This window comes from Anolis sagrei, chromosome 3 (genome assembly GCF_037176765.1).
Source record: "Anolis sagrei isolate rAnoSag1 chromosome 3, rAnoSag1.mat, whole genome shotgun sequence".
NCBI lineage: Eukaryota > Metazoa > Chordata > Lepidosauria > Squamata > Dactyloidae > Anolis > Anolis sagrei.
Window position 1 is genome coordinate 102,227,748 of NC_090023.1, and position 21,523 is coordinate 102,249,270.

General features: G+C 38.4%; 1 protein-coding gene across 1 annotated transcript in view; it reads left to right on the forward strand.

Annotated features, from left to right (window-relative positions):
• Positions 1-18,682, forward strand: part of TMEM131 (transmembrane protein 131) — a 79,519-nt gene extending 60,837 nt beyond the window's left edge. Inside the window, exons 26-41 of the mRNA XM_060767103.2 lie at positions 408-559; positions 1,831-1,973; positions 2,210-2,396; positions 3,428-3,613; positions 4,562-4,720; positions 5,439-6,031; positions 8,601-8,776; positions 9,641-9,765; positions 10,493-10,614; positions 10,762-10,920; positions 12,383-12,542; positions 13,816-13,937; positions 14,018-14,114; positions 14,768-14,865; positions 16,625-16,788; positions 17,757-18,682. Of these exons, the coding sequence (XP_060623086.2) occupies positions 408-559; positions 1,831-1,973; positions 2,210-2,396; positions 3,428-3,613; positions 4,562-4,720; positions 5,439-6,031; positions 8,601-8,776; positions 9,641-9,765; positions 10,493-10,614; positions 10,762-10,920; positions 12,383-12,542; positions 13,816-13,937; positions 14,018-14,114; positions 14,768-14,865; positions 16,625-16,788; positions 17,757-18,050 (2,937 nt within the window). The 3' untranslated portion in view covers positions 18,051-18,682. The remainder of the gene's footprint in view (positions 1-407; positions 560-1,830; positions 1,974-2,209; positions 2,397-3,427; positions 3,614-4,561; positions 4,721-5,438; positions 6,032-8,600; positions 8,777-9,640; positions 9,766-10,492; positions 10,615-10,761; positions 10,921-12,382; positions 12,543-13,815; positions 13,938-14,017; positions 14,115-14,767; positions 14,866-16,624; positions 16,789-17,756) is intronic.
• The last annotated feature ends 2,841 nt before the right edge of the window (positions 18,683-21,523 follow it).

Here is a 21,523-nt window from a genome sequence, read left to right on the forward strand (position 1 = left end):
TTTGGTTGTGTTTCTCCCTTAAGGCAGAAGGGGCAGAATCCAACCGGATAATTTGGTTCTAATTCCTATTTAAAGAAGAGGCACAAACAATGCCAAACATCTTTATGGTAAATATGTCACTGCCTTTAATGGGTCTTTATAGTAAACATGTAAGTGCCTTTGGGGAAAGGACTGTTGCTAAGTTCCAAATGCCATCTTCCTTGAGCTTGGATGTGCTGGATGGCACCTGCAGTAATTGGCGCCCAGTAGCAATTTAAGGACCACAGATTGTCTATCCCTCATGGTAATGTTTCCCCCAAACCCAATTTTTTAAACAAAAGTGAACATGCAGCATTTTATAATTCTACCATGTAGATACAGGATTATACAACCTTCCTAATTATTAAATTTTATTTGTTTCTCTCAAGGGACAGGCATTGCAGAGCTCTACAGGATTTACAGAGGGGCTGTCTCGGCAGTCAGTTTTAAATGTAATTTTAAAGCCTGGAGAGAGAAAATCTGTCAGAGTAACATTTACTCCAGTTCATAATAAAACAGTATCATCACTAATAATGATCAGGTATGGTATGTATTTTAAATAAAATGGGGTGGGAGTGTCTGACTATAGAAATGGCAGTTGTCTAGAAATACTGATTTGTAACTTTTAGGATAAATGTAATAACTTTGGAGTTATAACTGAAGTTATGCAAATGCTAGGTTATACATAAGCATATGTATATGTTCATGTATATGCACAGGTGTGGAGCGGCTGTTATTTGAACTTTCATATCCACATGTTTAATCAGACATCAGGCCACATTGTTTTGTTTGATCATGAATGTTCGTTTCATGCTGCTGTTGTGATTACAGACACTGATATTGATGAATATTTGGCACACATGTGGAAGTACCAATTCATGGAATTCATAGCTGGGTCACATGCCTGCCATATTCTGAGATGCTTGTGTAGGAACTGCCAAATATGGTTTAAGGAAAGAGTAATAAGAATGATCCACTCATCACTTTATTTATATGCCATATTTTTAACAAGTAGAGATTCAAATGGGTGTGCAAGGTTATTACAGATAAAGTAACATAAGGGTGTAAACATAGACAAAGTTATGATTAAATTAACAGAAACATTCAAATAATTTGAAATAATAATTCAAAAGCAGAAAAAACTACTCTACACCAACAAGCTCTTGTTTTAAAAAAAAAAACCTATCAAATTCCAAAAGACTGCTGGAAGACAAAGGTCCTCATCTCCACCTTCCATAACAGCAAAGAAGTAGCCACATTAGCCTCCCTAGTAAGGGAGTTCCAGGCTGTGTAAGGCACAGGGACAGGACTGGTTGGCCTTTAGAGGTCTCTTCCTACCCTAGGATTCTATTATTATTATTATTATTATTATTATTATTATTATTATTATTATTATTTCTGTCCCTGTGACAATTGAATATTGAAATGTTTAGTTTGTTATAGAAATTAGAATTGGTGATAAAGCTCCAGTGGAGAAACCTTTTTCTCATGAAAATTCTTATTGGAGTGAATTTCCCTTTTTAGGAGTAGATATTCTCTCATTTCCTGTTGTCTTACCCCCGTTTGTAACTAGGAGCCCTATGTAAATTGGATCTTTGTAACCCAGGGACTGCCTCTATTTCAACCCAAATTCTGACTAATTTAGTTCAAAACTGTATCCATTTTAAGTCTTGCAGCAATTGGCCAATAAGAGAATAATTGTAAACGATTACTCTTTGTCTCTAGCTTTGTATTCCTCTTGATTCAACTTTAAAAGATCTTGATAATTTGCATTCTTCATGATGAGTAATTTAAGATTACTTTGTCTTGTAGAAATAATTTGACTGTAATAGAAGCTTTAATGGTTAAAGGACAAGGGACAACTGAGAGCATGAGGATCGCAGGCAAACCACCTGGGCCAGGAAGTTCTTTGCGTTTTAAAATCACTGAAGCATTACTAAAAGACTGTACTGAAAGTGAGTATTCTGCAGTGAGACATTCACTGAAGCGAGCTTTCAAAATGCATGCAGTGGTGCATATGAAAGACACTAGACAATCTATTGTTTTGTTTTAAGTTAAAACCAAAAAGAGGAGAAAGTAACCTTAGTGGCTTTATAAAGCCCAAGTCAACTGTATACTAAAACCACTGTTTGGGAAGTAATTGCTACATTTTGTTCATCAAATCTTAACTACCTTGTTTCCCTTTTTTCAGAAACTAAATTAAAGGAGCCGAATTTTACACTGAAAAGGACCTTCAGAGTGGAGAATACAGGGCAGCTTCAAATTAATATAAAATCCTTTGAAATAAGCGGATATTTATGTGAAGGATATGGATTTAAAGTAGTTAACTGTCAAGAATTTGCACTAAGCACCAATGCCTCTAAAGACATTGTCATATTGTAAGTGTATTTATGCTAAATACTGCCACTATTTCAACTTATGGGGAAAGTGGGTGGTTAGAATTCCTGCCTCAGTAATATTTGTATAACAATTATTAGAAAATACTCTGCTCCATACTCTTCTATCCAAAGAATACCTGGGAAATTCGTGTTTCTTTCTAGTGTTGATAAAATCTTGTGATTTGTAGTGATGTGTCTAATGCACTGAGGACTACTAGCACAATACTCCTGGACATAATGTCTTTCTCTTCCCCTGCTTTGCTGTCTGTTTGATACCATGATTAGGCTTTATGATAACCATTCTGGTTGGCTTCATTTTCCTGTTGAATCTAGGGTGGTTCTAACTTGATACGAACATTTAAGCATACTCTTTTCAGTTATAAATCAGGGTATATAGTTTGTTTGTTTTTTTTGTGTGTGTGTCAGAAGCAACTTGAGAAACTGCAAGTCACTTCTGGTGTGAGACAATTGGCCGTCAGCAGGGACATTGCCCAGGGGTCACCTGGATGTTTTACCATCCTGTGGGAGGCTTCTCTTCTGACCCCACATGGGAAGCTGGAACTGATAGATGGGAGCTCACCCCCCTGTCGCAGATTCGAACCACCAACCTTCGGGTCAGCAGTTCTGTTGGCACAAGGGTTTAACCCATTGCACCACCACGGGTATATAGTATATAGTTACACATACCACACAATGGACACTTGGAGTCTGCTATGGGTTTGATTCCTAGACCCTTTGTGGATACAGAAATCTGTGCTCAAATCTTGTTATATTCCAAAGGCATAGTAAAATGGCATCCCTTATATAAAATGCTAAACAATTTCAATGATTATGAAGAGAGCCTGATGATCTGTAAAATGGCGAGAGGCTATAGGCAGGGAATTCGTATATGTCAGCATAGTTCTTGGCACTTAGCAAAATCAAGATTTGCTCTATCAGTTTTAAGAAATGCGTTTTGATTGGTTGAATCCATAGATGAAGAATCTCTGGATAGAAAGGGCCAACTGTAATTGTTCTTTACTTTTTAACAGGTTTACACCAGATTTCACTACTTCCAGAGTTATTCGTGAACTGAAGTTAACCACAGCAGGAGGCTCTGAATTTGTATTCATATTAAATGCATCTCTTCCTTATCATATGTTAGCTACTTGTGCAGAGGCCCTGCCCAGGCCCACCTGGGAGCTAGCACTGTATGTAGTAGTCTCAGGAATAATGAGGTATTATGCGTTTGTATTTTAATATCTTGTTTATATCTGCATGTTGCACTGCTGTTTCTAAGCCAGTAAATCAAAGATGTCAAGAAAATATGCTATTACAATCTGTTAAGCAGAAATAGGAAGTCTGATACAAGTGATGGGCGGTGACTATTCTTGCTGTGGTGCTAAAAATGTTATGTACTAGATACTATTTTTTTAAAGTTGTTCTACTTCAGTATTAAAGCAAGCATGTTGAATCTAGTCAGTATTAACCTGAAATTGCATATTAGAACTTCATTGCTCCTAAATTTGTTTGTATCCCATTATTGCACAAGTTGGTGTACATCATAAAAGCAGAGCAACCTGGACATGTTTTGTCTCATGTTGTACATGATCTCTGGATTCTACTAACAAGAACAAAAAAGCTTCACAGACATGAACATTTGCAGTTAATTCCATCAGTAGCTGTGCTAAAGTCTATTGGCAGTGTTTCTGCAAAAGTTAGCAGATTTTAGAAACAAAGCAAGCAACTGCATTACTAGTTTAAAGATTCCCCCCCCCCCACCCCACCCCAAGGGTGTGGGAGACTGAGTTTCTTTCTCTTGTGAGAAACAGTTCTTAAATTTTTGTACTGCAGGGATACACCTTCTCAAGCTGGTGTCCCCTGTTTTAGGAATTCAGCTTTCTGGGTCAATTGCCAATACTCTGGTCTCTGGAAGTCTCCAGTATTTTAACTATGATATTCTGTCCTTCATTTTGAGATAAGTTGCATAAGTTTTAATTTCATAACTGGTCATACTGACATATGCACAGATTACATAGTGGATTGATGCTACTGAAGCCTTGCTTATATTTCTGTCAGAACGGTGAGATCCTATGGTTTACAGAGTTGACAGTTGAGTGTTACTCTTTGTCCAAAAGTTTCTGAATTTTCAAAATGGTAAACCTACTGAGGGTTATCTTTTTCAGCGTGCTCTTCCTTTTGGTGATTGGAACAGCTTATTTAGAAGCTCAAGGAATTTGGGAGCCATTCAGAAGACGCCTGTCCTTTGAGGCATCCAATCCTCCATTTGATATGGGAAGACCGTTTGATCTCAGGAGAATAGTAGGAATTACATCTGATGGAAAGTAAGCCTTTACTTATGAATTGGATGTTCTTTAGATTAATTTCTCATCAGTAGGGTTGACCTTAGAAAGGAAACTGCTAAGACAACTAAAGCAAAAATGTCGAGGAAATTCAAAATTACTGGTAGTGACTTCAGAATACATAATCCATGGAACAATTAATGGTTCCTCATTTTAAATTTCGGCTCCTGCCTGCAGATATCACAATTTGTGTCCAGAACTGTCGCCCTTTGTTATAATTCACATAACTGGTTTTCCTGAAAATGAGTAATGCACAAAACTAGAATAAGTTTCAAACTACTACCAAAATGGTAGGAATGAGGTAACAGACAAAGTACAAACAACAATAGAAGGACGTCTTTTCAAAAAGAAGGTCTGCTAAGTGTTCATGGATGGAATCTGTGTAAATTATTATTTATTGTGTTTTGAAATGGCACTGATAAGCTTTCCTGTCTAAACAGTATATCAATGACGTGTGATTTTGTGGCAAGATCTTATACATTTTCTTTTAAAATTAATATCTTGTCTCTTAAGGTTTTGAGGCCAATGTAAACATTATCTCTGTTCCATAATAGTCTACAGAAGTTGTATTATATTAAATCTGCTTAAATCTATTACTGACAAACATTAACAACTAATAGTGAGGTTTGTCACAGTGTAGCAGCAGTTGTTTAGTGAGCATTTCACTTGAGAGATTTAATGACCTTTACTTTGCTTCCAGCTTGAATCCACTTGGATCAGATTCTAACCACAGCTCTTCCAGAGGAATCTATGGGCCGGGAAGTTCCTCAGCACGATCCAATGCAGGAAATCATAAGCAATGCAACTCAACAGTAAACCTACACAGCAATAGAAATCCAGTTGAAATTGAGAATGTGAAGTTTAAAAACAGTTCAAGTGTTTCTAGCAGGACTTCCCCACAGACAGGTTCTGCACAGGCAGCCAACAGAGCAGGTTCTCTTTTCCTGGACTCCAGTCCTGCAACTCAGAATCATACTGCAAGTAGAAAATCCAGGGGTGCAAAGCAAAATCTGCAGTCAAACCAGCATCACGCTCCGGTTTTACTGGAGCAGCACTTAACACAGCCGCCAGTAGTGCCTCAGCAGCAAGAACAGCAGAATGAAGATTCTCTCCCACCATCACAACATCCAACCCCATCACACTCAGAAAGTGCCGGGAACACAAGGCACAGCTCAGAGGACTCTGATTTTGCTACTTTGATAGAAACCATGGATAAAGACTCTGATCACCCCGAATCCCCTTCACCAGATGTGTTTGTAGAGCACCCCCCATCTCCAATAGCAAAAAATAAAGGTAATAAAACCTCCATTTCATCTGATTAACTGTAGCTTAAGAAATAAGGTAAGTCTGTACATATAAAGTTGTAACTGTTAAGTGAGAAACCTCCATTATGCTCTTATCGCTGGTTACTAGACTTGATGTTGAGGAACAATGAGGGATGGTAGATGACAAAAAGTAGCACAGTTCCAACTGCCTTGCAGTTCTTATGACTACGACCATGAAGAAAAATGCGAAGTTAAGCAACTGCAACTCTTCCATTCTTTCTTACATCCAGTGCCTTTAGGCCATCAGTTTATAATCTGGAGGCAGGAGCACAGGATATGGAAGAAAGCAGCTTTAGACTTAAATGTTACTTTTGTAGGATTAGGCGTTATAAATGTGATTTAAATGATTACATGCATCCTTCTGGATTTAGAACACATTTCCTTAAAGTGCACATTTTTCAAAATACCTCCTCCTCCACCCAGTGTGTGTATTTGTCTCTGTTGTGACTCTGCTTGAAGTGCTAAATTAAAATTATCCTCAAAGTATTTTGTAACTTTGAATATTGGCAGCCAGTGAAATTCATTTAAGACTGATGCTATCTGTCGAATGTTCTGGTCGGCTGTGTTACTGCTGCATATTTCTGGTCAGCTGTGTTGCTGCTGCTCGTATATTGGTTACAGTTTCTGAATTGTCTTCAGGGGATGCCAAATATAAAGTATATTGCAGTAGTCACATTGGAACATAACTAGTGTGCAAACTAATTTATATTAGTCTTCTCTAGTGCAGAAAAACAATAACTGACCAGTTGAAAGTGGACACAGGTGCTTTGTTAGCCAATAGGATTCAGCAGGGCCACTAGCAGTAGAAACAAATCCAGGAGTATTTCTAAGATATACATCTGCTTCCTCAAGAAAAAGGTCAAAAAAGCCAAGCCCTATGAGGAGCAGTTTAGAGAGCTAGGTATGTTTAGCTTAGAAAAGAGAAGGCTGAGAGGGAACATGATTATAATGATTGAGAGGATATCATTTTGAGGATTGAGCTAACTTATTTTCTTCTGCACAGAGCAATGGATTCACACTGCAGGAAAAGATTCCACCTAAACATTAGGAAGAACTTCTTGATGGTTAGAGTTGTTTAGCAGTATAATCCTCTGCCTCTCGGCAGGTAGTGGAGTCTTCTTCTCTGGAGGTTTTTAAATAGAGGCTAGATGACCATCTGTCAGGAGTGCTTTAATTGTCTTCCTGCTGGGCATGGGTTGGACTGGATGGTTTTTTATGGTCTCTGCCACCTCTATGATTCTAAGTGGAATGCCATTCATACCAGATTTCTTACCCAATTCCTGACATGAGAAACATGAAGTCAAAGAACATCATTTATTATGATTCGGTGTAAGCTTATAGTCTCCAACCAGCCCATTACAGTGCCCAGGCATTGCTCCAGCCAATAAGAAGAAATAGGTTGGGTGTCATTTCAGTGTTTGCACTACCTGTTTCTCTTCTAGGAACATCACCCTGTGGGAAAAAAAAGAAAGCTGTATGGAGAAAAAATAGCTGATAATGATCTGGCTTTTACTGATAGGAATTGTGTGCACCCAAGTGTCTGGAACGAAACATAGCTGCTTGGTGCTTCTGTGTCTCAGGTTTCAGTAAAAAAAAACTTTAAGCATAATACCATGTTCTCTGGGACGGTACAAAGGAACTGTCCATGCAGAGCAGATTATCCTCACCATTGTCTCTTTGCACAAAAAACTCTTGTTGTTTCTTAGGGTTGAGAAGATTCTTCAAGAAAATTCTTGGAGTGCTTTCGTGCCATTATTTATGCATATGTGTGACTACTATGGTGTGTTCTTTTAATGTCCATTTTATGTAGTGTTATGCATAATTAATATGAAGAAATAGTGTTCGTACAAATCAAACAACAAAGAAGTGTACAGCCTTGGGTTTTAAAGAGGTTATCTCATCTGATTCGTTATGAGAATTACATTAGAGAATGGATGGCAATTAATCTGCTTACATTAAAATATTTTTAAAAATACCATACATTCTACAGCACAGGTCATGAATAGGTGACACTCCAGACCTTGCTGGACCCTGCCTTCCTTTGACCATTTGAGCTGAGACAATTTGGAGTTCAATGTCTGAAAAACCATGTTTCCAATTGCTCTACTTAAGACTATTTTAGATGTTGTATTTCTTAGTACTATCAATTATAAGCAATGCAGTTGTTAAATAACTCTCCATTGTTTGTCAGCATAGTATAGACAAAAAACTTTGAAAAAACGGATGTCCAGTGGGCATTTTCTATAAAGCAAAAAATAAGATGTATGAAATTTTATAGACTTCTTATATTTGACATGAAAGTGGCACTAAAACGAATTACATCTTGTCTAAAAAAAGTGTGGTTGACTTGAGGCACAATGAATCAGAAATTTTACTGTGCTTTTCATTGAAGTACAGTTCCTATCTATTTCAGCATAGTAGATTATCTTCTAAGTAGAATTTGTCTGAGGAAAATCCCAGTGGTCAATGAGTGCTGCTTACTAAAGCTGTCACAGATTGTAGCTGTTGCTAAATTGAAGTTGCCTTTATCACCACAGGGAAAGGAAAACCGTTTCAGCGGAAAGCTAAGCCTCAGAAGAAAAGAGAAGAAAAAGAGAGAAGAGGAAAGGGAAAGCAGCATGAGGATGAACTAAAGGATTCTCTAGCAGATGATGACAGTTCTTCAACTACCACAGAAACTTCCAATCCAGACACAGAAACACTTCTGAAAGAGGTATAGAATTGCTGCAGGATTGGAGAGAATAAATTAGAAGCAGGATTTAGCCCATCTTGTATTTTCATTAGATCTTGAAAACAATTTCCAACATTGCTAACTCTTTTTTATATAATGTTCTAGTACTGTATCTGTTATTCAGTAATGAGCTTCCACTCATAGTTGGTTGTTGTTTTACACCACAGTTTTAAGAAAGTCCTGTAACGAACATTCAGTATAGTACAGTCAGTGAATAATGTCCATCTAATAATTCCATACCTGAAGTCTGCCAAAATATTTGGTGCAACTTTTTCAGGCTTGCAAATTGTCCCCAGAGCATTTTGCAGAGCTCATTTCAAAACTCAGTGACAACAATAAGTCAACATTCGCACAACAACAGCAGGAAAAAATAATGCATTGGAATTTCAAAATACATTAGACAGGATATGTATTATTACAGGGTGAATCAATAGATAAAAAGCAAAGCATGCAATTTCAATAATTATGTTGGAAGATCTTGTCTCACATTTCCACCACTCCTGATCCCCATGAGATACAGAAAAAGACGCCCCAGTAATATATCACTGGTTAGGTAGGATTGTAAAGAAGACACTTGACTTATTTTTATTTTCTGCTTTTCTCTAAGACTAGATCTCAGGTTGCCTCATGGTATACATTAGAACGGCTGCAGCTCATCATAATGAATTGTAGTATTGGAATCATGTAAAACAGCCCTCATACTTATGGATAAATATTTTTGTAATAGAAGTGTGGGTGGAGATACAGCTTGTATTTAATGCCTGTTGTTAAAGGTGTTTGTTTTTATTTTATTTTTTTAAAAACTTTTTAAAATGTGCAACTAACATTTTTCTTGGGATTTTCCAGGAAACAGAAAAACAAAAGGGAAAACATCCAATATCAGAAAAACAGGAAAGTGAAATCCATGCAAAGCAGAAAAGCAAAAAACTACCAGTAATCAAAAAAGAAATCCCAACAGATGTGAAATCTAGGTAAGTGAAAAGCAATGACAATGGTAAAACCATCCAATCTACATTGCTTTCCTTACTTGTCTGGAGGAAATGAAGTGTTGTGTAGCGAGTACTTTGCGTTATCCCACAGAATGAGGCTACAGTAGTAACCTCTTCTGTTTTATTAGATTTCAGTCTTGTAGAAGAACAAGATAAAAATCTTATAAATAAATAAATTATTATTGTTGAGATTTTGGGAAAGGAAACGGAGATTCATGGACAAAATAAAAATTATGGGTAATGAGCACAAGGAAAGTTTGTAATTGCGGAGAATTTTGCACAGCTATGGCTTTCTTTTATAGGCAGCATATCAGATAAATAGATTCAAGGAGACTGTCTACTGTTTGATTGTTCGAATGCCTCATGATTAGCAAATTGTTGGCACATTCACAACAGACTTGCATCTTGTCATATTGTAGGCTATAATATAATTATGGAATAAATCTGGATTGTTCATTAATATTTTTATTACAAATTAAAATACTTCAAGTAATTTGACTATCATCAATATTGCTAGTTTTTAGATGCTACATGAACGCCTTTTGTTCATCCATTTTTTCGTTATTGTGTTTATTATAATTACTGTATTTTACATTTTACTGTATATATTAAGATTATTTTAGTTACTTCTTATGATGCCTCATAAAAGAAAGAAAGTTGTTTGTTTACCCTAACACCATATCTTCTGCACTCATTGCTTTTATTTTAGCTCCTTTGAGATGTCATGTTCTTCGTCACTAGAAATTAAGCCACATAAAAGCTTTTCCTCCAAGCTGTCTTCCCAGCATACATTCACAAATGGATTCAAGCCAAGAAACCCCCAGAAAAAAGGTATGCCTTGCCAGATCTGATACGGATTGCTGAGCTTTATTTTTATTTTTCATAGTTTTGCCTCAATGATCATAACTCTATAAAGTGGAAGAGCCCCTGTGTCACTAACTGAAGGCTGGCCTTTCATCCTTCCCTTTCTTATGATAGGTATGCACTCAAAACCTATGGACAGCAGACCACCATCATTAGCAAAGTTTTTTTCCAGTAACTGTGGTCAGGAATTAGGCAATACCAGCAGCTCAGAAGGAGAAAAAGACTCTCCACCACCAGAGTGGGACTCAGTGCCAATTCACAAAGCAGGCAGCTGTAAGTATTCAATGTACCAATTTGATGTTGGTTATAGGGGCCAAATAAAAAGCCAGGCTCTCTGACAAAATGAAATGAAATCAAATTTAATACAGAACTTTTGCTTTTAAGCGGGATTGTTTCAGGATTCCTCAAACAAGGGCACAATTAAAGGCTTGATTAAATGGTTTCTCTCCTCCCTTCATCCCATGAACTCTTCTTAGGCGGCTGCCCATGAGAAAGTCTGAGTTCATTTCCTTCTTATGGGCAGAGGTGAGTGGCCAATCTAGTTGTTCATGGGATCTCTTTTTACCTTGACAGGGAATCCTAAGACCCAAGCCCATTTCTAGTCTCTCCTTAATTAGTCTGACAGATTGACAGAAAGGGAAGTAATATCTGAACCAACATTCTAAAGACCACTGTAATACAATTATATTGATGTTCCTATAGTTGAGCAGATTGAAAGGACCCAATTCAGGGAAGGGCAATTCCCCGTGGCACCTCTTCATGGTGGAGAGGCTACAAACTCTCCAGTAAGGTAACCTCTAAGTTGCCAGAAAGCAACCTCCTTCTCTAAAACAAGCAAAACTTGAGTGATCTCACAAACCAGTCCTGCCAGGAGGTTTGATAATGCGGTTGTTTGAGATGTTGGACATGCAGAAGTTTCTCATCTACTTTGCCTTTCATTGGGTGTCTCTTTAAGTCAGGAACAGGCAAAGTGTGTGTGTGAGGAGGGGGGGCTATGGAGAGAAGTGTACGGGGACATTAGCATCACTAAAACTAGAAAGTAAATTTTAGGGTTTTGCAATGCAAGTGGGGGGGGTGTACCCCCAAGTTCTCTAGGGGGATAAGGTGCCCCCCAGCCCCCCACAGTTGTTCAACCCTACTTTAGATGGTGCACAGTAAGTAGCTTGTTCAGTGGAGTCTTACTTATCCAACATTCTGTCTTATCCAACGCTCTTATCCGATGCCTCCCTTTTTGTCCAGCATTTCCCCTTCACTTAAAGGAGAACTCCCCAACTCTCTCTCTCTCTATTCCCAATAAGTGAAAAAGGCAAGACAAGGAGGAGGGGGGAGAAGAAAGGGGGAAAAGAGGCAAGACCAGAAGCAGAAGTGTCCTCCCTCCTTACCCCTGTGATTTTCACACTCCTCTTCTGCATCTGGACACTTCCTGCTGGGCTTCTATAGCCCCAAGACTTGCTTTGCTTTAACTCTTTGAGTCCCTGTTGTTAGTATTCTAGGTGTCTAGCATCGCATTGGATGAGGAAGAGTAGGAGATTCCATATTATTTGACATTTTCGTTTAGCCAACATTCTACCAACCAGTTTACGTCAAATAAGCGAGGCCTACTGTACTTTAAAAAAATCAGACCTAAAATGTTTTATATTACATAATTCTGTTATCTACTTATGGAAGAAGTTGACAATAGAATAAAACTTTTATAAGTAAGTTAATCTGATGAATATCCTGTTCTAATTCCTAGCTACTGACAACCTCTATAAGCTATCTCTGCAAACCATCAATGCAGATGCTTTTTTGAAGCAACGACAGACCTCACCAACTCCTGCCTCTTCATCTCCACCCCCTCCAGCATTGACCTTTGTGCCACGAAGTACTTACAGCAGTATTGTGAACAACTGCAAGTAAGTTCAGATGGTGGCTGCATAACCAAGCTAAAGGTCTGGAGATAGTGCCAATATAAAATGCTGTTTTTATTATGCTGTTAGAGTTTAACTTTAGCTTTAAAAAGAAATTTGTATTTAATCACACACATGTGGATATGTTGAGATAGCAGTCCTGTATAGCTCAGGGTAACACACTAGATTCAGCCATATACCACCTCAAAGAGGGCTTTGGGTTCTGCAGAAGGCTTTCTTTCACATGCTTTTGTGAGAGTTTGCTGTGCAGAAGTTTGCTGTCTGAATAAGAACTGACATATACAGTTGGATATTGCAGCTTACTACAGTTGGATTCTTTCAGAACTACAATGGTTATCGTTTCATGTCTGAACCCTTTTCAGCATTCTTCTGGTGATCTAGAACACTTGAAACATTTTTGAGCACCCTGTGGGCTGGTGCCACAACTTTCAAATGCCTTTCTCAAAGTGCACAAGTGATACTGACCTTAAATTATTTTGACATCTGGTTAAAACATCATTGTTTGCCTAAGAGTTTTGGGTACCGTGGGCTACATTTCAGAGGAAGTAAGTGGAATACCTCTGAGTATTTTTTGCCAAAGAAACCTGTTTGAAATTTTGGGGTCATCATAAGTTCACAGGCGATTTGAAGGCACATGCACACATGCTGTTCCTCATGTTAACATTTGTTATAAGAGTGACTTGCTCTAATTCTTTTGGTTGCATTTAGTGTGAAAACTGCTGCCCGTGGTCATTGTAGACAGTTGGGAATCGGACTGAATAAAGAGGAGTTTATAGTTTAAGTTAAATATGTCAGTTAATTAATTAACTAATTAAAGTAAGGTTTATTTCCATTTAAGAGGAGCAAACTTTCTTCCATGACTTCAGGAGAAGCCATTCTAGTTAAGTACATGTCTCAAGCCAATACTGGTGAATTGAAAGCATGGAAGCTTTCCTGTTTGTTTTATTAAAAAAAGCTTTCCTGTTCAAAAAATACAAAGCAGAAGAAGCCCACACATTCCCTCTACATTCCTTTGACAGGCAGTGATTCAAATCATCCCTCTGACCATACTTCAGTACTAGATTTACATTTAAAATGGTTTGGGAAAGTGAGATAAAGAGAATTACCTTCTGGAATCTCGATAGTCATTTGTCAGACAGTCCAAGGCCAAAGGTATTTGATCAGTGCCTTGAAATGTCCAGATACAAAATTCCGATGATATACTCCAGTACAGTTGAGCTCTGAAGGAACATCACCTCTCTCTCTGTTACATTTGTAGTGAACCAAAAAGCAAATTGTTGGCAAGTGCCAAACATAAGGTGGCCAAGGCAGCCTCTCTCCCTGGCAGGAATGGAAATCCTACTTTTGCCGCTGTAGCTGCTGGTTATGACAAGAGCCCAGGTAACATACAGATCTGGGGAAGTTCTTAATGTGGAATTGCAGTGTTGATTAGATTTACTAATTTCAGCCTCTCATTGCAGGAGGCAGTGGCCTGGTAAAGCCTTCACCAGTTAAAGGCGAGGTTTCTGGCTGCATGAATGCTCCAAACACAGCTGTTGACAGTGATGGCTCTGACAGGTATCTGAAATCATTCCCTCTAAAACAAAATGCCAAGGAGTCAAGGGCATGGGGAGTAACAGGTTTCCCTCTCACACCTTGTTTGGAAGACTGGGCTTATAAAGCCTTGTTATTTATACATTTTACAAATTTTCATATTGGTAAGTAACAGTAGTCTTTCTTGAAGTCTCTAAATTTGGAGACAATCTATTTAGTAATTTGTTGTTTGTATTTGATTTTAGAAGAATAGAATAAAAATATTTTTTCCCCTTCTATAGCACACTGGAAAATGGGATTCATAAGCTGGACTAAACTACCAACTAATGCAGTTTGAACTTCATTGAGTGGCATTGCATGGGTCTACACTGCATTATTTTGCAGTGTGGATCTAGCCATTGTTGCAGCTCTTGGCTCTACAAGAAGAGAAAACAAATCTTAGCGACAATTTTTTAAGTCTGGCCACAGTTTGTTAGGTACACATTCCATCAGCACATACCGATAAATTATTGGTGCCAGATTTTACCCTTACTACTTCATGCAAAATTAATAGTATCTTAGGGTTATTAATTGTGGTTCTGAATGCCATAATTATGGTCCATGAACTATTTGGTCGTGTTCTTATGTTCTTCATTATGTTCCTAATGAAACCTTCTTTTCTCTTGCTATATACTTAGTTCTGGTTTGTGGAGTCCTATAAGCAATCCTAGCAGCCCAGATTTCACACCCCTCAACTCATTTTCAGCATTTGGAAACTCCTTTAATCTGACTGGAGGTAAGTGATCTGTCATAGTAGGTTTTTACAGCTTGGAGACAAATGTATGGAATGTGTGTGTTGGTTTAATGGCTTGAAAAATAGAAGGTTACACAGCACAGTGAATTCCTATCCAGCTGAGAGGAAAGAAATAAAGTCATTGGAGAGACAAATGAAAGAATGTGTTCTCGCTCTCGCTTACAAACAGGCCCATTTTTCTTTAACAGTAAGGAGGTGTTTTTTGTTTCAAGAGTTGTTTAAACCATGAAATATGAGAGGAAATTGATGTTTAGCTATATAATGAAATTGACAAGAGCTTTTTTCTTCATGGTTAAATAAACCTTTCTCTCTTGATTAGGAACTGACAAAAAACGTAGATGCCTAGGGAGAAAGCTGCCAAATCTGTCAGGCTTTCTGCCCAGAAGCAAAAGGACACATGTTCCTACCATGCTTTGGCAGAGGTGATTTAGAGCTAGCAAGACATTTGTGCCAAAGATTGCAGTAACATCCATTTTAGGAACATAAAGCTTGCCTACGGTATAAAATGTTAGTGTAAGTGTACAGCAGATAGAACCAGAGACATAGCTGTAAGAATGAATAGTGTCTATATTCCTAAACATCAGGGAAAATCCAATCCTTCCCCATTACCACTTGCGCATTCTCCTGTCACTCGTGTAGCTTCCTCCCAACAATGAATATTTTTAAAGTTATTAAAAATTCCTAGACATACCTTGCTAGTTGCTAGTCCATCACTTCGTGCTCAAAATTATTTAAAATATGGTACATAATTATCTTCAGGCTAAGTAAAGTGTGTAAGACACATAAATGCATTTCATGTTTAGACTTGGGTCTCGTCTCTAAGACTTCTCATTAGGTACTGCAAATATTCCAAAATCTGAAGAAAATAAATAAATCCAAAACACTTCTGGACCAAGCAATTCAATTAGGAATACTCAACCTGAAGTTGCTTTGAGCATTTGTACCCTTCAAAATTCAAAGCAGTGAAGAGTGGATTCTGTTCCTTTTCTCCACTCCCATATAAGAATCAAGGGCAAGTCGCTGCTCAGCCCAGTTGGACACTCAGCATGGAAAAAATGGCAAGCAAAGTTGTCACAGTCTGCCTTTAACGATACTATAATTAGGGGAATGATAAAGTAGCAGGAACATAGTAAATAGAAAACAATTTGTCATTTGGGAAAAAATCAACACGTTCTCCTGGTTGAGATAAAACATGACTAGTTCACATATCAAAAAAAGATCTGCACATTTCTATAGCACCTGTCAACGTTCAGTGTCATTTCTGGAGCAGAGTTTAAATCTGCTCCCACAAGACAAAAACAAAACACACCTCAGCAAGGAAGTATTATTGTAAGCTTTCAGATCAAGAAATAGTTCATATAAAAAAGATTCTTGTTGGTAGACTTCTGAATCCTTTCTGTCAAGGTTATAAGACTCTTAATTATTGATTGTAGTTGTTCTCCATCATCTGGTATTTGCATCTTTTTCTTTTGCTATCAAAAATTATTTCATAAAGTCCAGTTGGTAGGGCATTTGGGTTTGCCTTGGTGTGTTTTCAGAAAAGAAGTTAGTCTGTCCATGTTCATTATGTCCAATATCTTTAATTGATACCCAGTTAAATCTGTTCCATATTTGAATTCTTCTGTCGCCTTTTACATATATGAGTATAAATGTGTTAATTTAATCTACTGAAAAACATATGTAAATCTATCCAGACAGAACATAATACAAACGTGTTTTTATCTTCCTTTCACTCAATCAGAAGTTTTCAGTAAACTCGGATTGTCACCATCTGCATATGGGCAGGAATCTCAGCAAAACTGGAGTGAATTTACCAATGTTCCTTCGTCCATCTGGGACTCTTCAGCTACGGATCTTATGCCCCCCTGGCCCTCAAGCTCAGGATCCCCAACTCACACAACTCCAGTAAGTTCAGATTCTCTTTTTCCATATCAGAGTTGCTGATTGCTTCTAAATATCATTCTGGTTCAAGAACTGGCATGTGTTGAACACCCCAAATTGTCAGTTGGTCATTGAAGGCAAGTACAGTGCTACCCAGTATAGGTCAGTGGCCACTTCCACTAACACATAGTACGTACAGCAGTTGCATTGCTTGGTGTACCTCATGCTGATTGCAGCCTTTTCCATGGAATATTCTTAAGTTTTTGTTACGTAACATGTTTTTTGACGTTACAGGTCAGCATAAGGAAACCTGGTACAGCTTGTGAGTTTCCTCTGGCAGACTGCCAATCTCTTATTTTAATAGCATCAGTACAAGATGAACCTAACATTTGGAAGAAGCAGATTCTTTTGTGTTGTGCAGTACTGTGAATAGCTTACAACTGAGATGATTAGTGTGGTCATTTTATAACCTATTGAATTGTTTAACATCGCTTGCACGTCAGCAAATAATCATAATACAACAATGAGTCCTACACTATAATTTCACACCAGTTGTTTAATGGATTGCTTCTTAAACTACAGGTTTTGACACCAAATGGGGTTCCCTTCACTCAGTATTGGGGTCATGAAAATTTTGATAACAGTAAAAGGTTTCTACACGTTTACACAAATACATTGGCAACAACGTGCAGTGTTTCTAGTGGCCTCTGCAGAAGATGTTTCACCTGTACTCCACAAAAAGAAATCCGCCTGTTTAGGAAGCACCTTGCAAATGCTGATTTATTATCTCTAAATATTTGTAGGGGATTTTTAAAACTATTTTTATACCTATATGCTTAGGGTTCTGTACAAATTTCTCAGATGGAAAGGAGTTCTGAGTGAAAAAGGTTTTAAGAAACCTTTTAATGTACTTTGTGTAACTAGCATCTGGCTACTCCTTTTTCCTTGGATGTGACAATTTCTGCTTTCCATTTTTGTTTTGTGTAATGCAGTCTATCCTTGGCAACCCAAGCAGCTTTTGGTCTACTACCACCACTCCGTTCAGCAGCTCCATTTGGTCAAGCAATTTGAACAGCACTCTTCCTTTCAACACTCCCACAAACACCTTGCCGGGAATTGACCTTGGAAATGAAAATGCACCTCCGCCTTCTGCTGCTGCCGCCCCGGCAGTTAGCAGCCCTGAAGACTTGGGACAAACATATAACCCATGGCTAATTTGGAGCCCTGCGATTGGGAGAAGAAGCTCAGATCCTTGGCCTAATGTGCATTACCCACCTGAAAACTGAAATTAAGCAAATAAAAGGACAGTTGCCCAGATCTGATCATGGTAAATTCTGTAACATGTCTGGAACATAATTTGCAAGCTGTTTGCTGCCATCAGCCCCTTGCTCCTTTCCCCACAGCACCATGAAAATCTAGTCATATATCCATCTCTTGCTCCTATTAAAGTCCTGCACTTATGGTAGTATAAAATCGCTGATCAGCTTGGAAATGGTTTGGATTGTTAATCAGCAGCCAAAGCCTTGGTGTGTTAACATCTCCCTTCAGGTTTTTTAATCACCTTGCAACATCCAAAATGCAGTGATTTTAGGCTACTGTGCTTGATTTTTAAACCCTCACCCAGTATTATGCTCTGAACCATAATTTTAAGGAGCACCTTGTGCAAAAAAAAATGCAGAGTATTTTTTAAAAAGTAAGGCTGTCTTTGTTAAAGACTCAATGAATGTAAAAACCTTAGGAGCAAAAATTGCTGAATATAAGAGCATTCTGTTCAAATTCAACATTTTATGTGCTGTTTGTAAATTTGTAAACCTGAATGCATTTTTAAGTTGAACTGAAATATGCATAGCCAATTCCTTGTGCTTTTCTTACCAATACAACTTTGAGTTGTACTTGAAAATAAATAATGCTTTTTTCACTCTTGTGTTACTTCTTCCTGTGACTTTGAAGCATGCGTTGAAATTCAGACATTTGACAGGCTATATAACAGAGTTCATATAAGTGCCAGTTGTCTTCACAGTGGTAATCGCAGGGCAGACGCTTCACCAGTCCACAGAGGCTTTTGTTCATGGAAGAACTGTCCATCCATCTCAGGGACAATTGCCAAACAAGCAATTGGACTAAAGTGAACTTCAGTCCTTCTGAAAGTCAGCTGCTCAGGAAAACTGTGTATAAAAATAGCCATGCCATGTAAACTTCTCTTAAATGGTAACTACAGTGTGAATTTGCTGGCAGCAAACTGGATGACAGCTGCAACCAACATGTCTGTTTTGCTGCTGAGTCACTAAAGAGAAGTTATCTTCTCTCTTGTACTTCCTCCACACAATAAAATCCTTTTAGTAGTAGTTACTTACAATAGGGAAATATTCAGATACACCATAACTAGCTTTATAGAAGAATTATTGATATACCGCTTTGAGTCCCCCCAGGGGTGAGAAAGGCGGTATATAAATACTGTAAATAATAAATAAATAAATATACTTAAAGATGAATGGTTTAAAGAGAGGGGGTAGCATGGCCTTGTCTGGGAAATTTTTAGGACTGGTTTCAGTGCATAATAATAGTAATAATAATAATAATAATAATAATAATAATACTTTATTTATATACCGCTCTATCTCCCCGAGGGAATCTCAGGACAGTTTCCAAGTACAACACCGAACATACAAAGTAAACGTCATAACATAAAATTAACAAAACAACATAAGCATAAAATTATCGCAATAACACATGTATATTAAAAATAACCCTGCCTATTCAGAGCAATTAAAAGTCGGGCAAAGGCTAGTGCAAACTCAAAATATGAGGGGGCTGTGAATTAAGAACAGTGCTATGACAGGCTAAGCGCAATAGCAGGTACGAGTCTGTGGCTGCTCATTTCCAGGGCCAGTTAGAGAGATTACCGGAGTAATAGGTAAGAATGCAAGGCCATATTCAACGTTTGGGCTGGACTAGAACTGGTCATTCTCATAGAGTTGTTGAAACCACCAAGTTTCAAGCTCTTACGAAAGGAGTGGAGGGATGGGGCCTGTCTTATTTCCCCTGGAAGGCCGTTCCAGAGATGGGGTGCCACCACCAAGAAGGCCCCCTGTCTTGTCCCCACCAACATCACTTGTGACGGTGGTGGGAGCAAAAGGAGGGTCTCCCCCGAAGATCTTTGAGTTCATGCCGGTTCATAAAGGAGATGCAGTTGCGGAGATGGGCAGGGCCCGAACCGTTTAGGGCTTTATAGGTCATGACCTGCACCTTGAATTTGGCTTGGCAACTTATCGACAGCCAATGAAGCTGTTTTAATAGGGGTGTTGTATGCTCCCTATAATTTGCTCCAATAAGGAGCCTAGCTGCTGTCTGTTGTACCAGTTGAAACTTCCGGGCAGTCTTCAAGGTCAGGCCCACGTAGAGCACATTGCAGTACTCCAGTCTGGATGTAACCAAGGTGTGGACCACCCTGACCAAGTTCGACTTCACGAGGTATGGTCACAGCTGGTGCACACGTTTGAGTTGTGCAAAGGCCCTCCCAGCCAATGCTGACTCCTGAGCATTAAGCATAGTCATCGAACATACTTTCTTTTGATTAAGCATTAATGTGTAGCTTTGCAGCCACAAATAAGGATTACGAATTTGTCCAGGAGGGAACTCTAGTAATAGGAATTGAATGTAGTATCATAAGATATGAAACAATACATTCAAGCCCAGATAATTAATCTAGATCTCCTGGAAGTCCTTCTTGAATGCCCCATCATAGAATCAGAATAATAAAGCTGGAAGAGACCACATGGGCCATCTAATCCAACCCCCTGCTATGCAAGAAAAGTACAAAGTACCCCTGACATTGTTGGTGGCTTCTGTGCACTTTTAAATAATATGCCAGTGGAGTACAAGCTTAGACAGGTTGTATCAAGCTGCCAAGACTTCACTTATAGCAGAGTTGGTAGAATTCAAAACTGTCTTGTTTTTCTCTAGGTGAGTTACCAGGTAGCCCAATAACTAGAACACAACAGTGCTTGGGAAAGAGTTACAAGACTTTCACCCAAGAATACAGACTTTGTATTGTCGAAGGCTTTCATGGCCGGAATCACTGGGTTGTTGTACTTTTTTGGGCTGTATGGCCATATCCTAGAAGCATTCTCTCCTGATGTTTCACCTGCATATGTGGCAAGCATCCTCAGAGGTGATAAAACAACCCAATAAAGATTTCATTACAGGATCAGAGGGGATGCTAGTTTTGGATGTACCATCTATTCAACTCCAGAAGGCTTCAAATGGGATCTCTGAACAGGCTTGAAACTCATTTGTGTGAGGTCTCAGATGACAAATTGAAGAACCTAAAGTGGGACTTTTTGTATGTTTGTGCACCCAATACATATAATTCCTACTTAAAACCATATCTGAACTGTTCAGTAACATGAGTGTATATCAAACCAGTACTGATGTGTTTAGCACGAATGGAAGCAATAATAAATTGGTTAATTTTGATTTCCAGTAGATATATAATGCACAGCTGGCAGGGCAATTAATCTTAGAAAGTGCATGCAGCATGCATTCCAGTGATATGACTTAGTCACAAACAGGCAATATGACAGTGTCCAGAAACCCAACAGTAATTTTAGCAGGCTGGCAGAAGTTCTCATGAGAGAGAAATTCCATACTCTGTGTTCCTGCCATATTTTTTTTAAATGATACAGACCTACGTGGCTGCAGAAACAGGATGTGCAGTTTACCTCCCTTTGTGAGAAAAATTAAGACATAATTTGAGTAT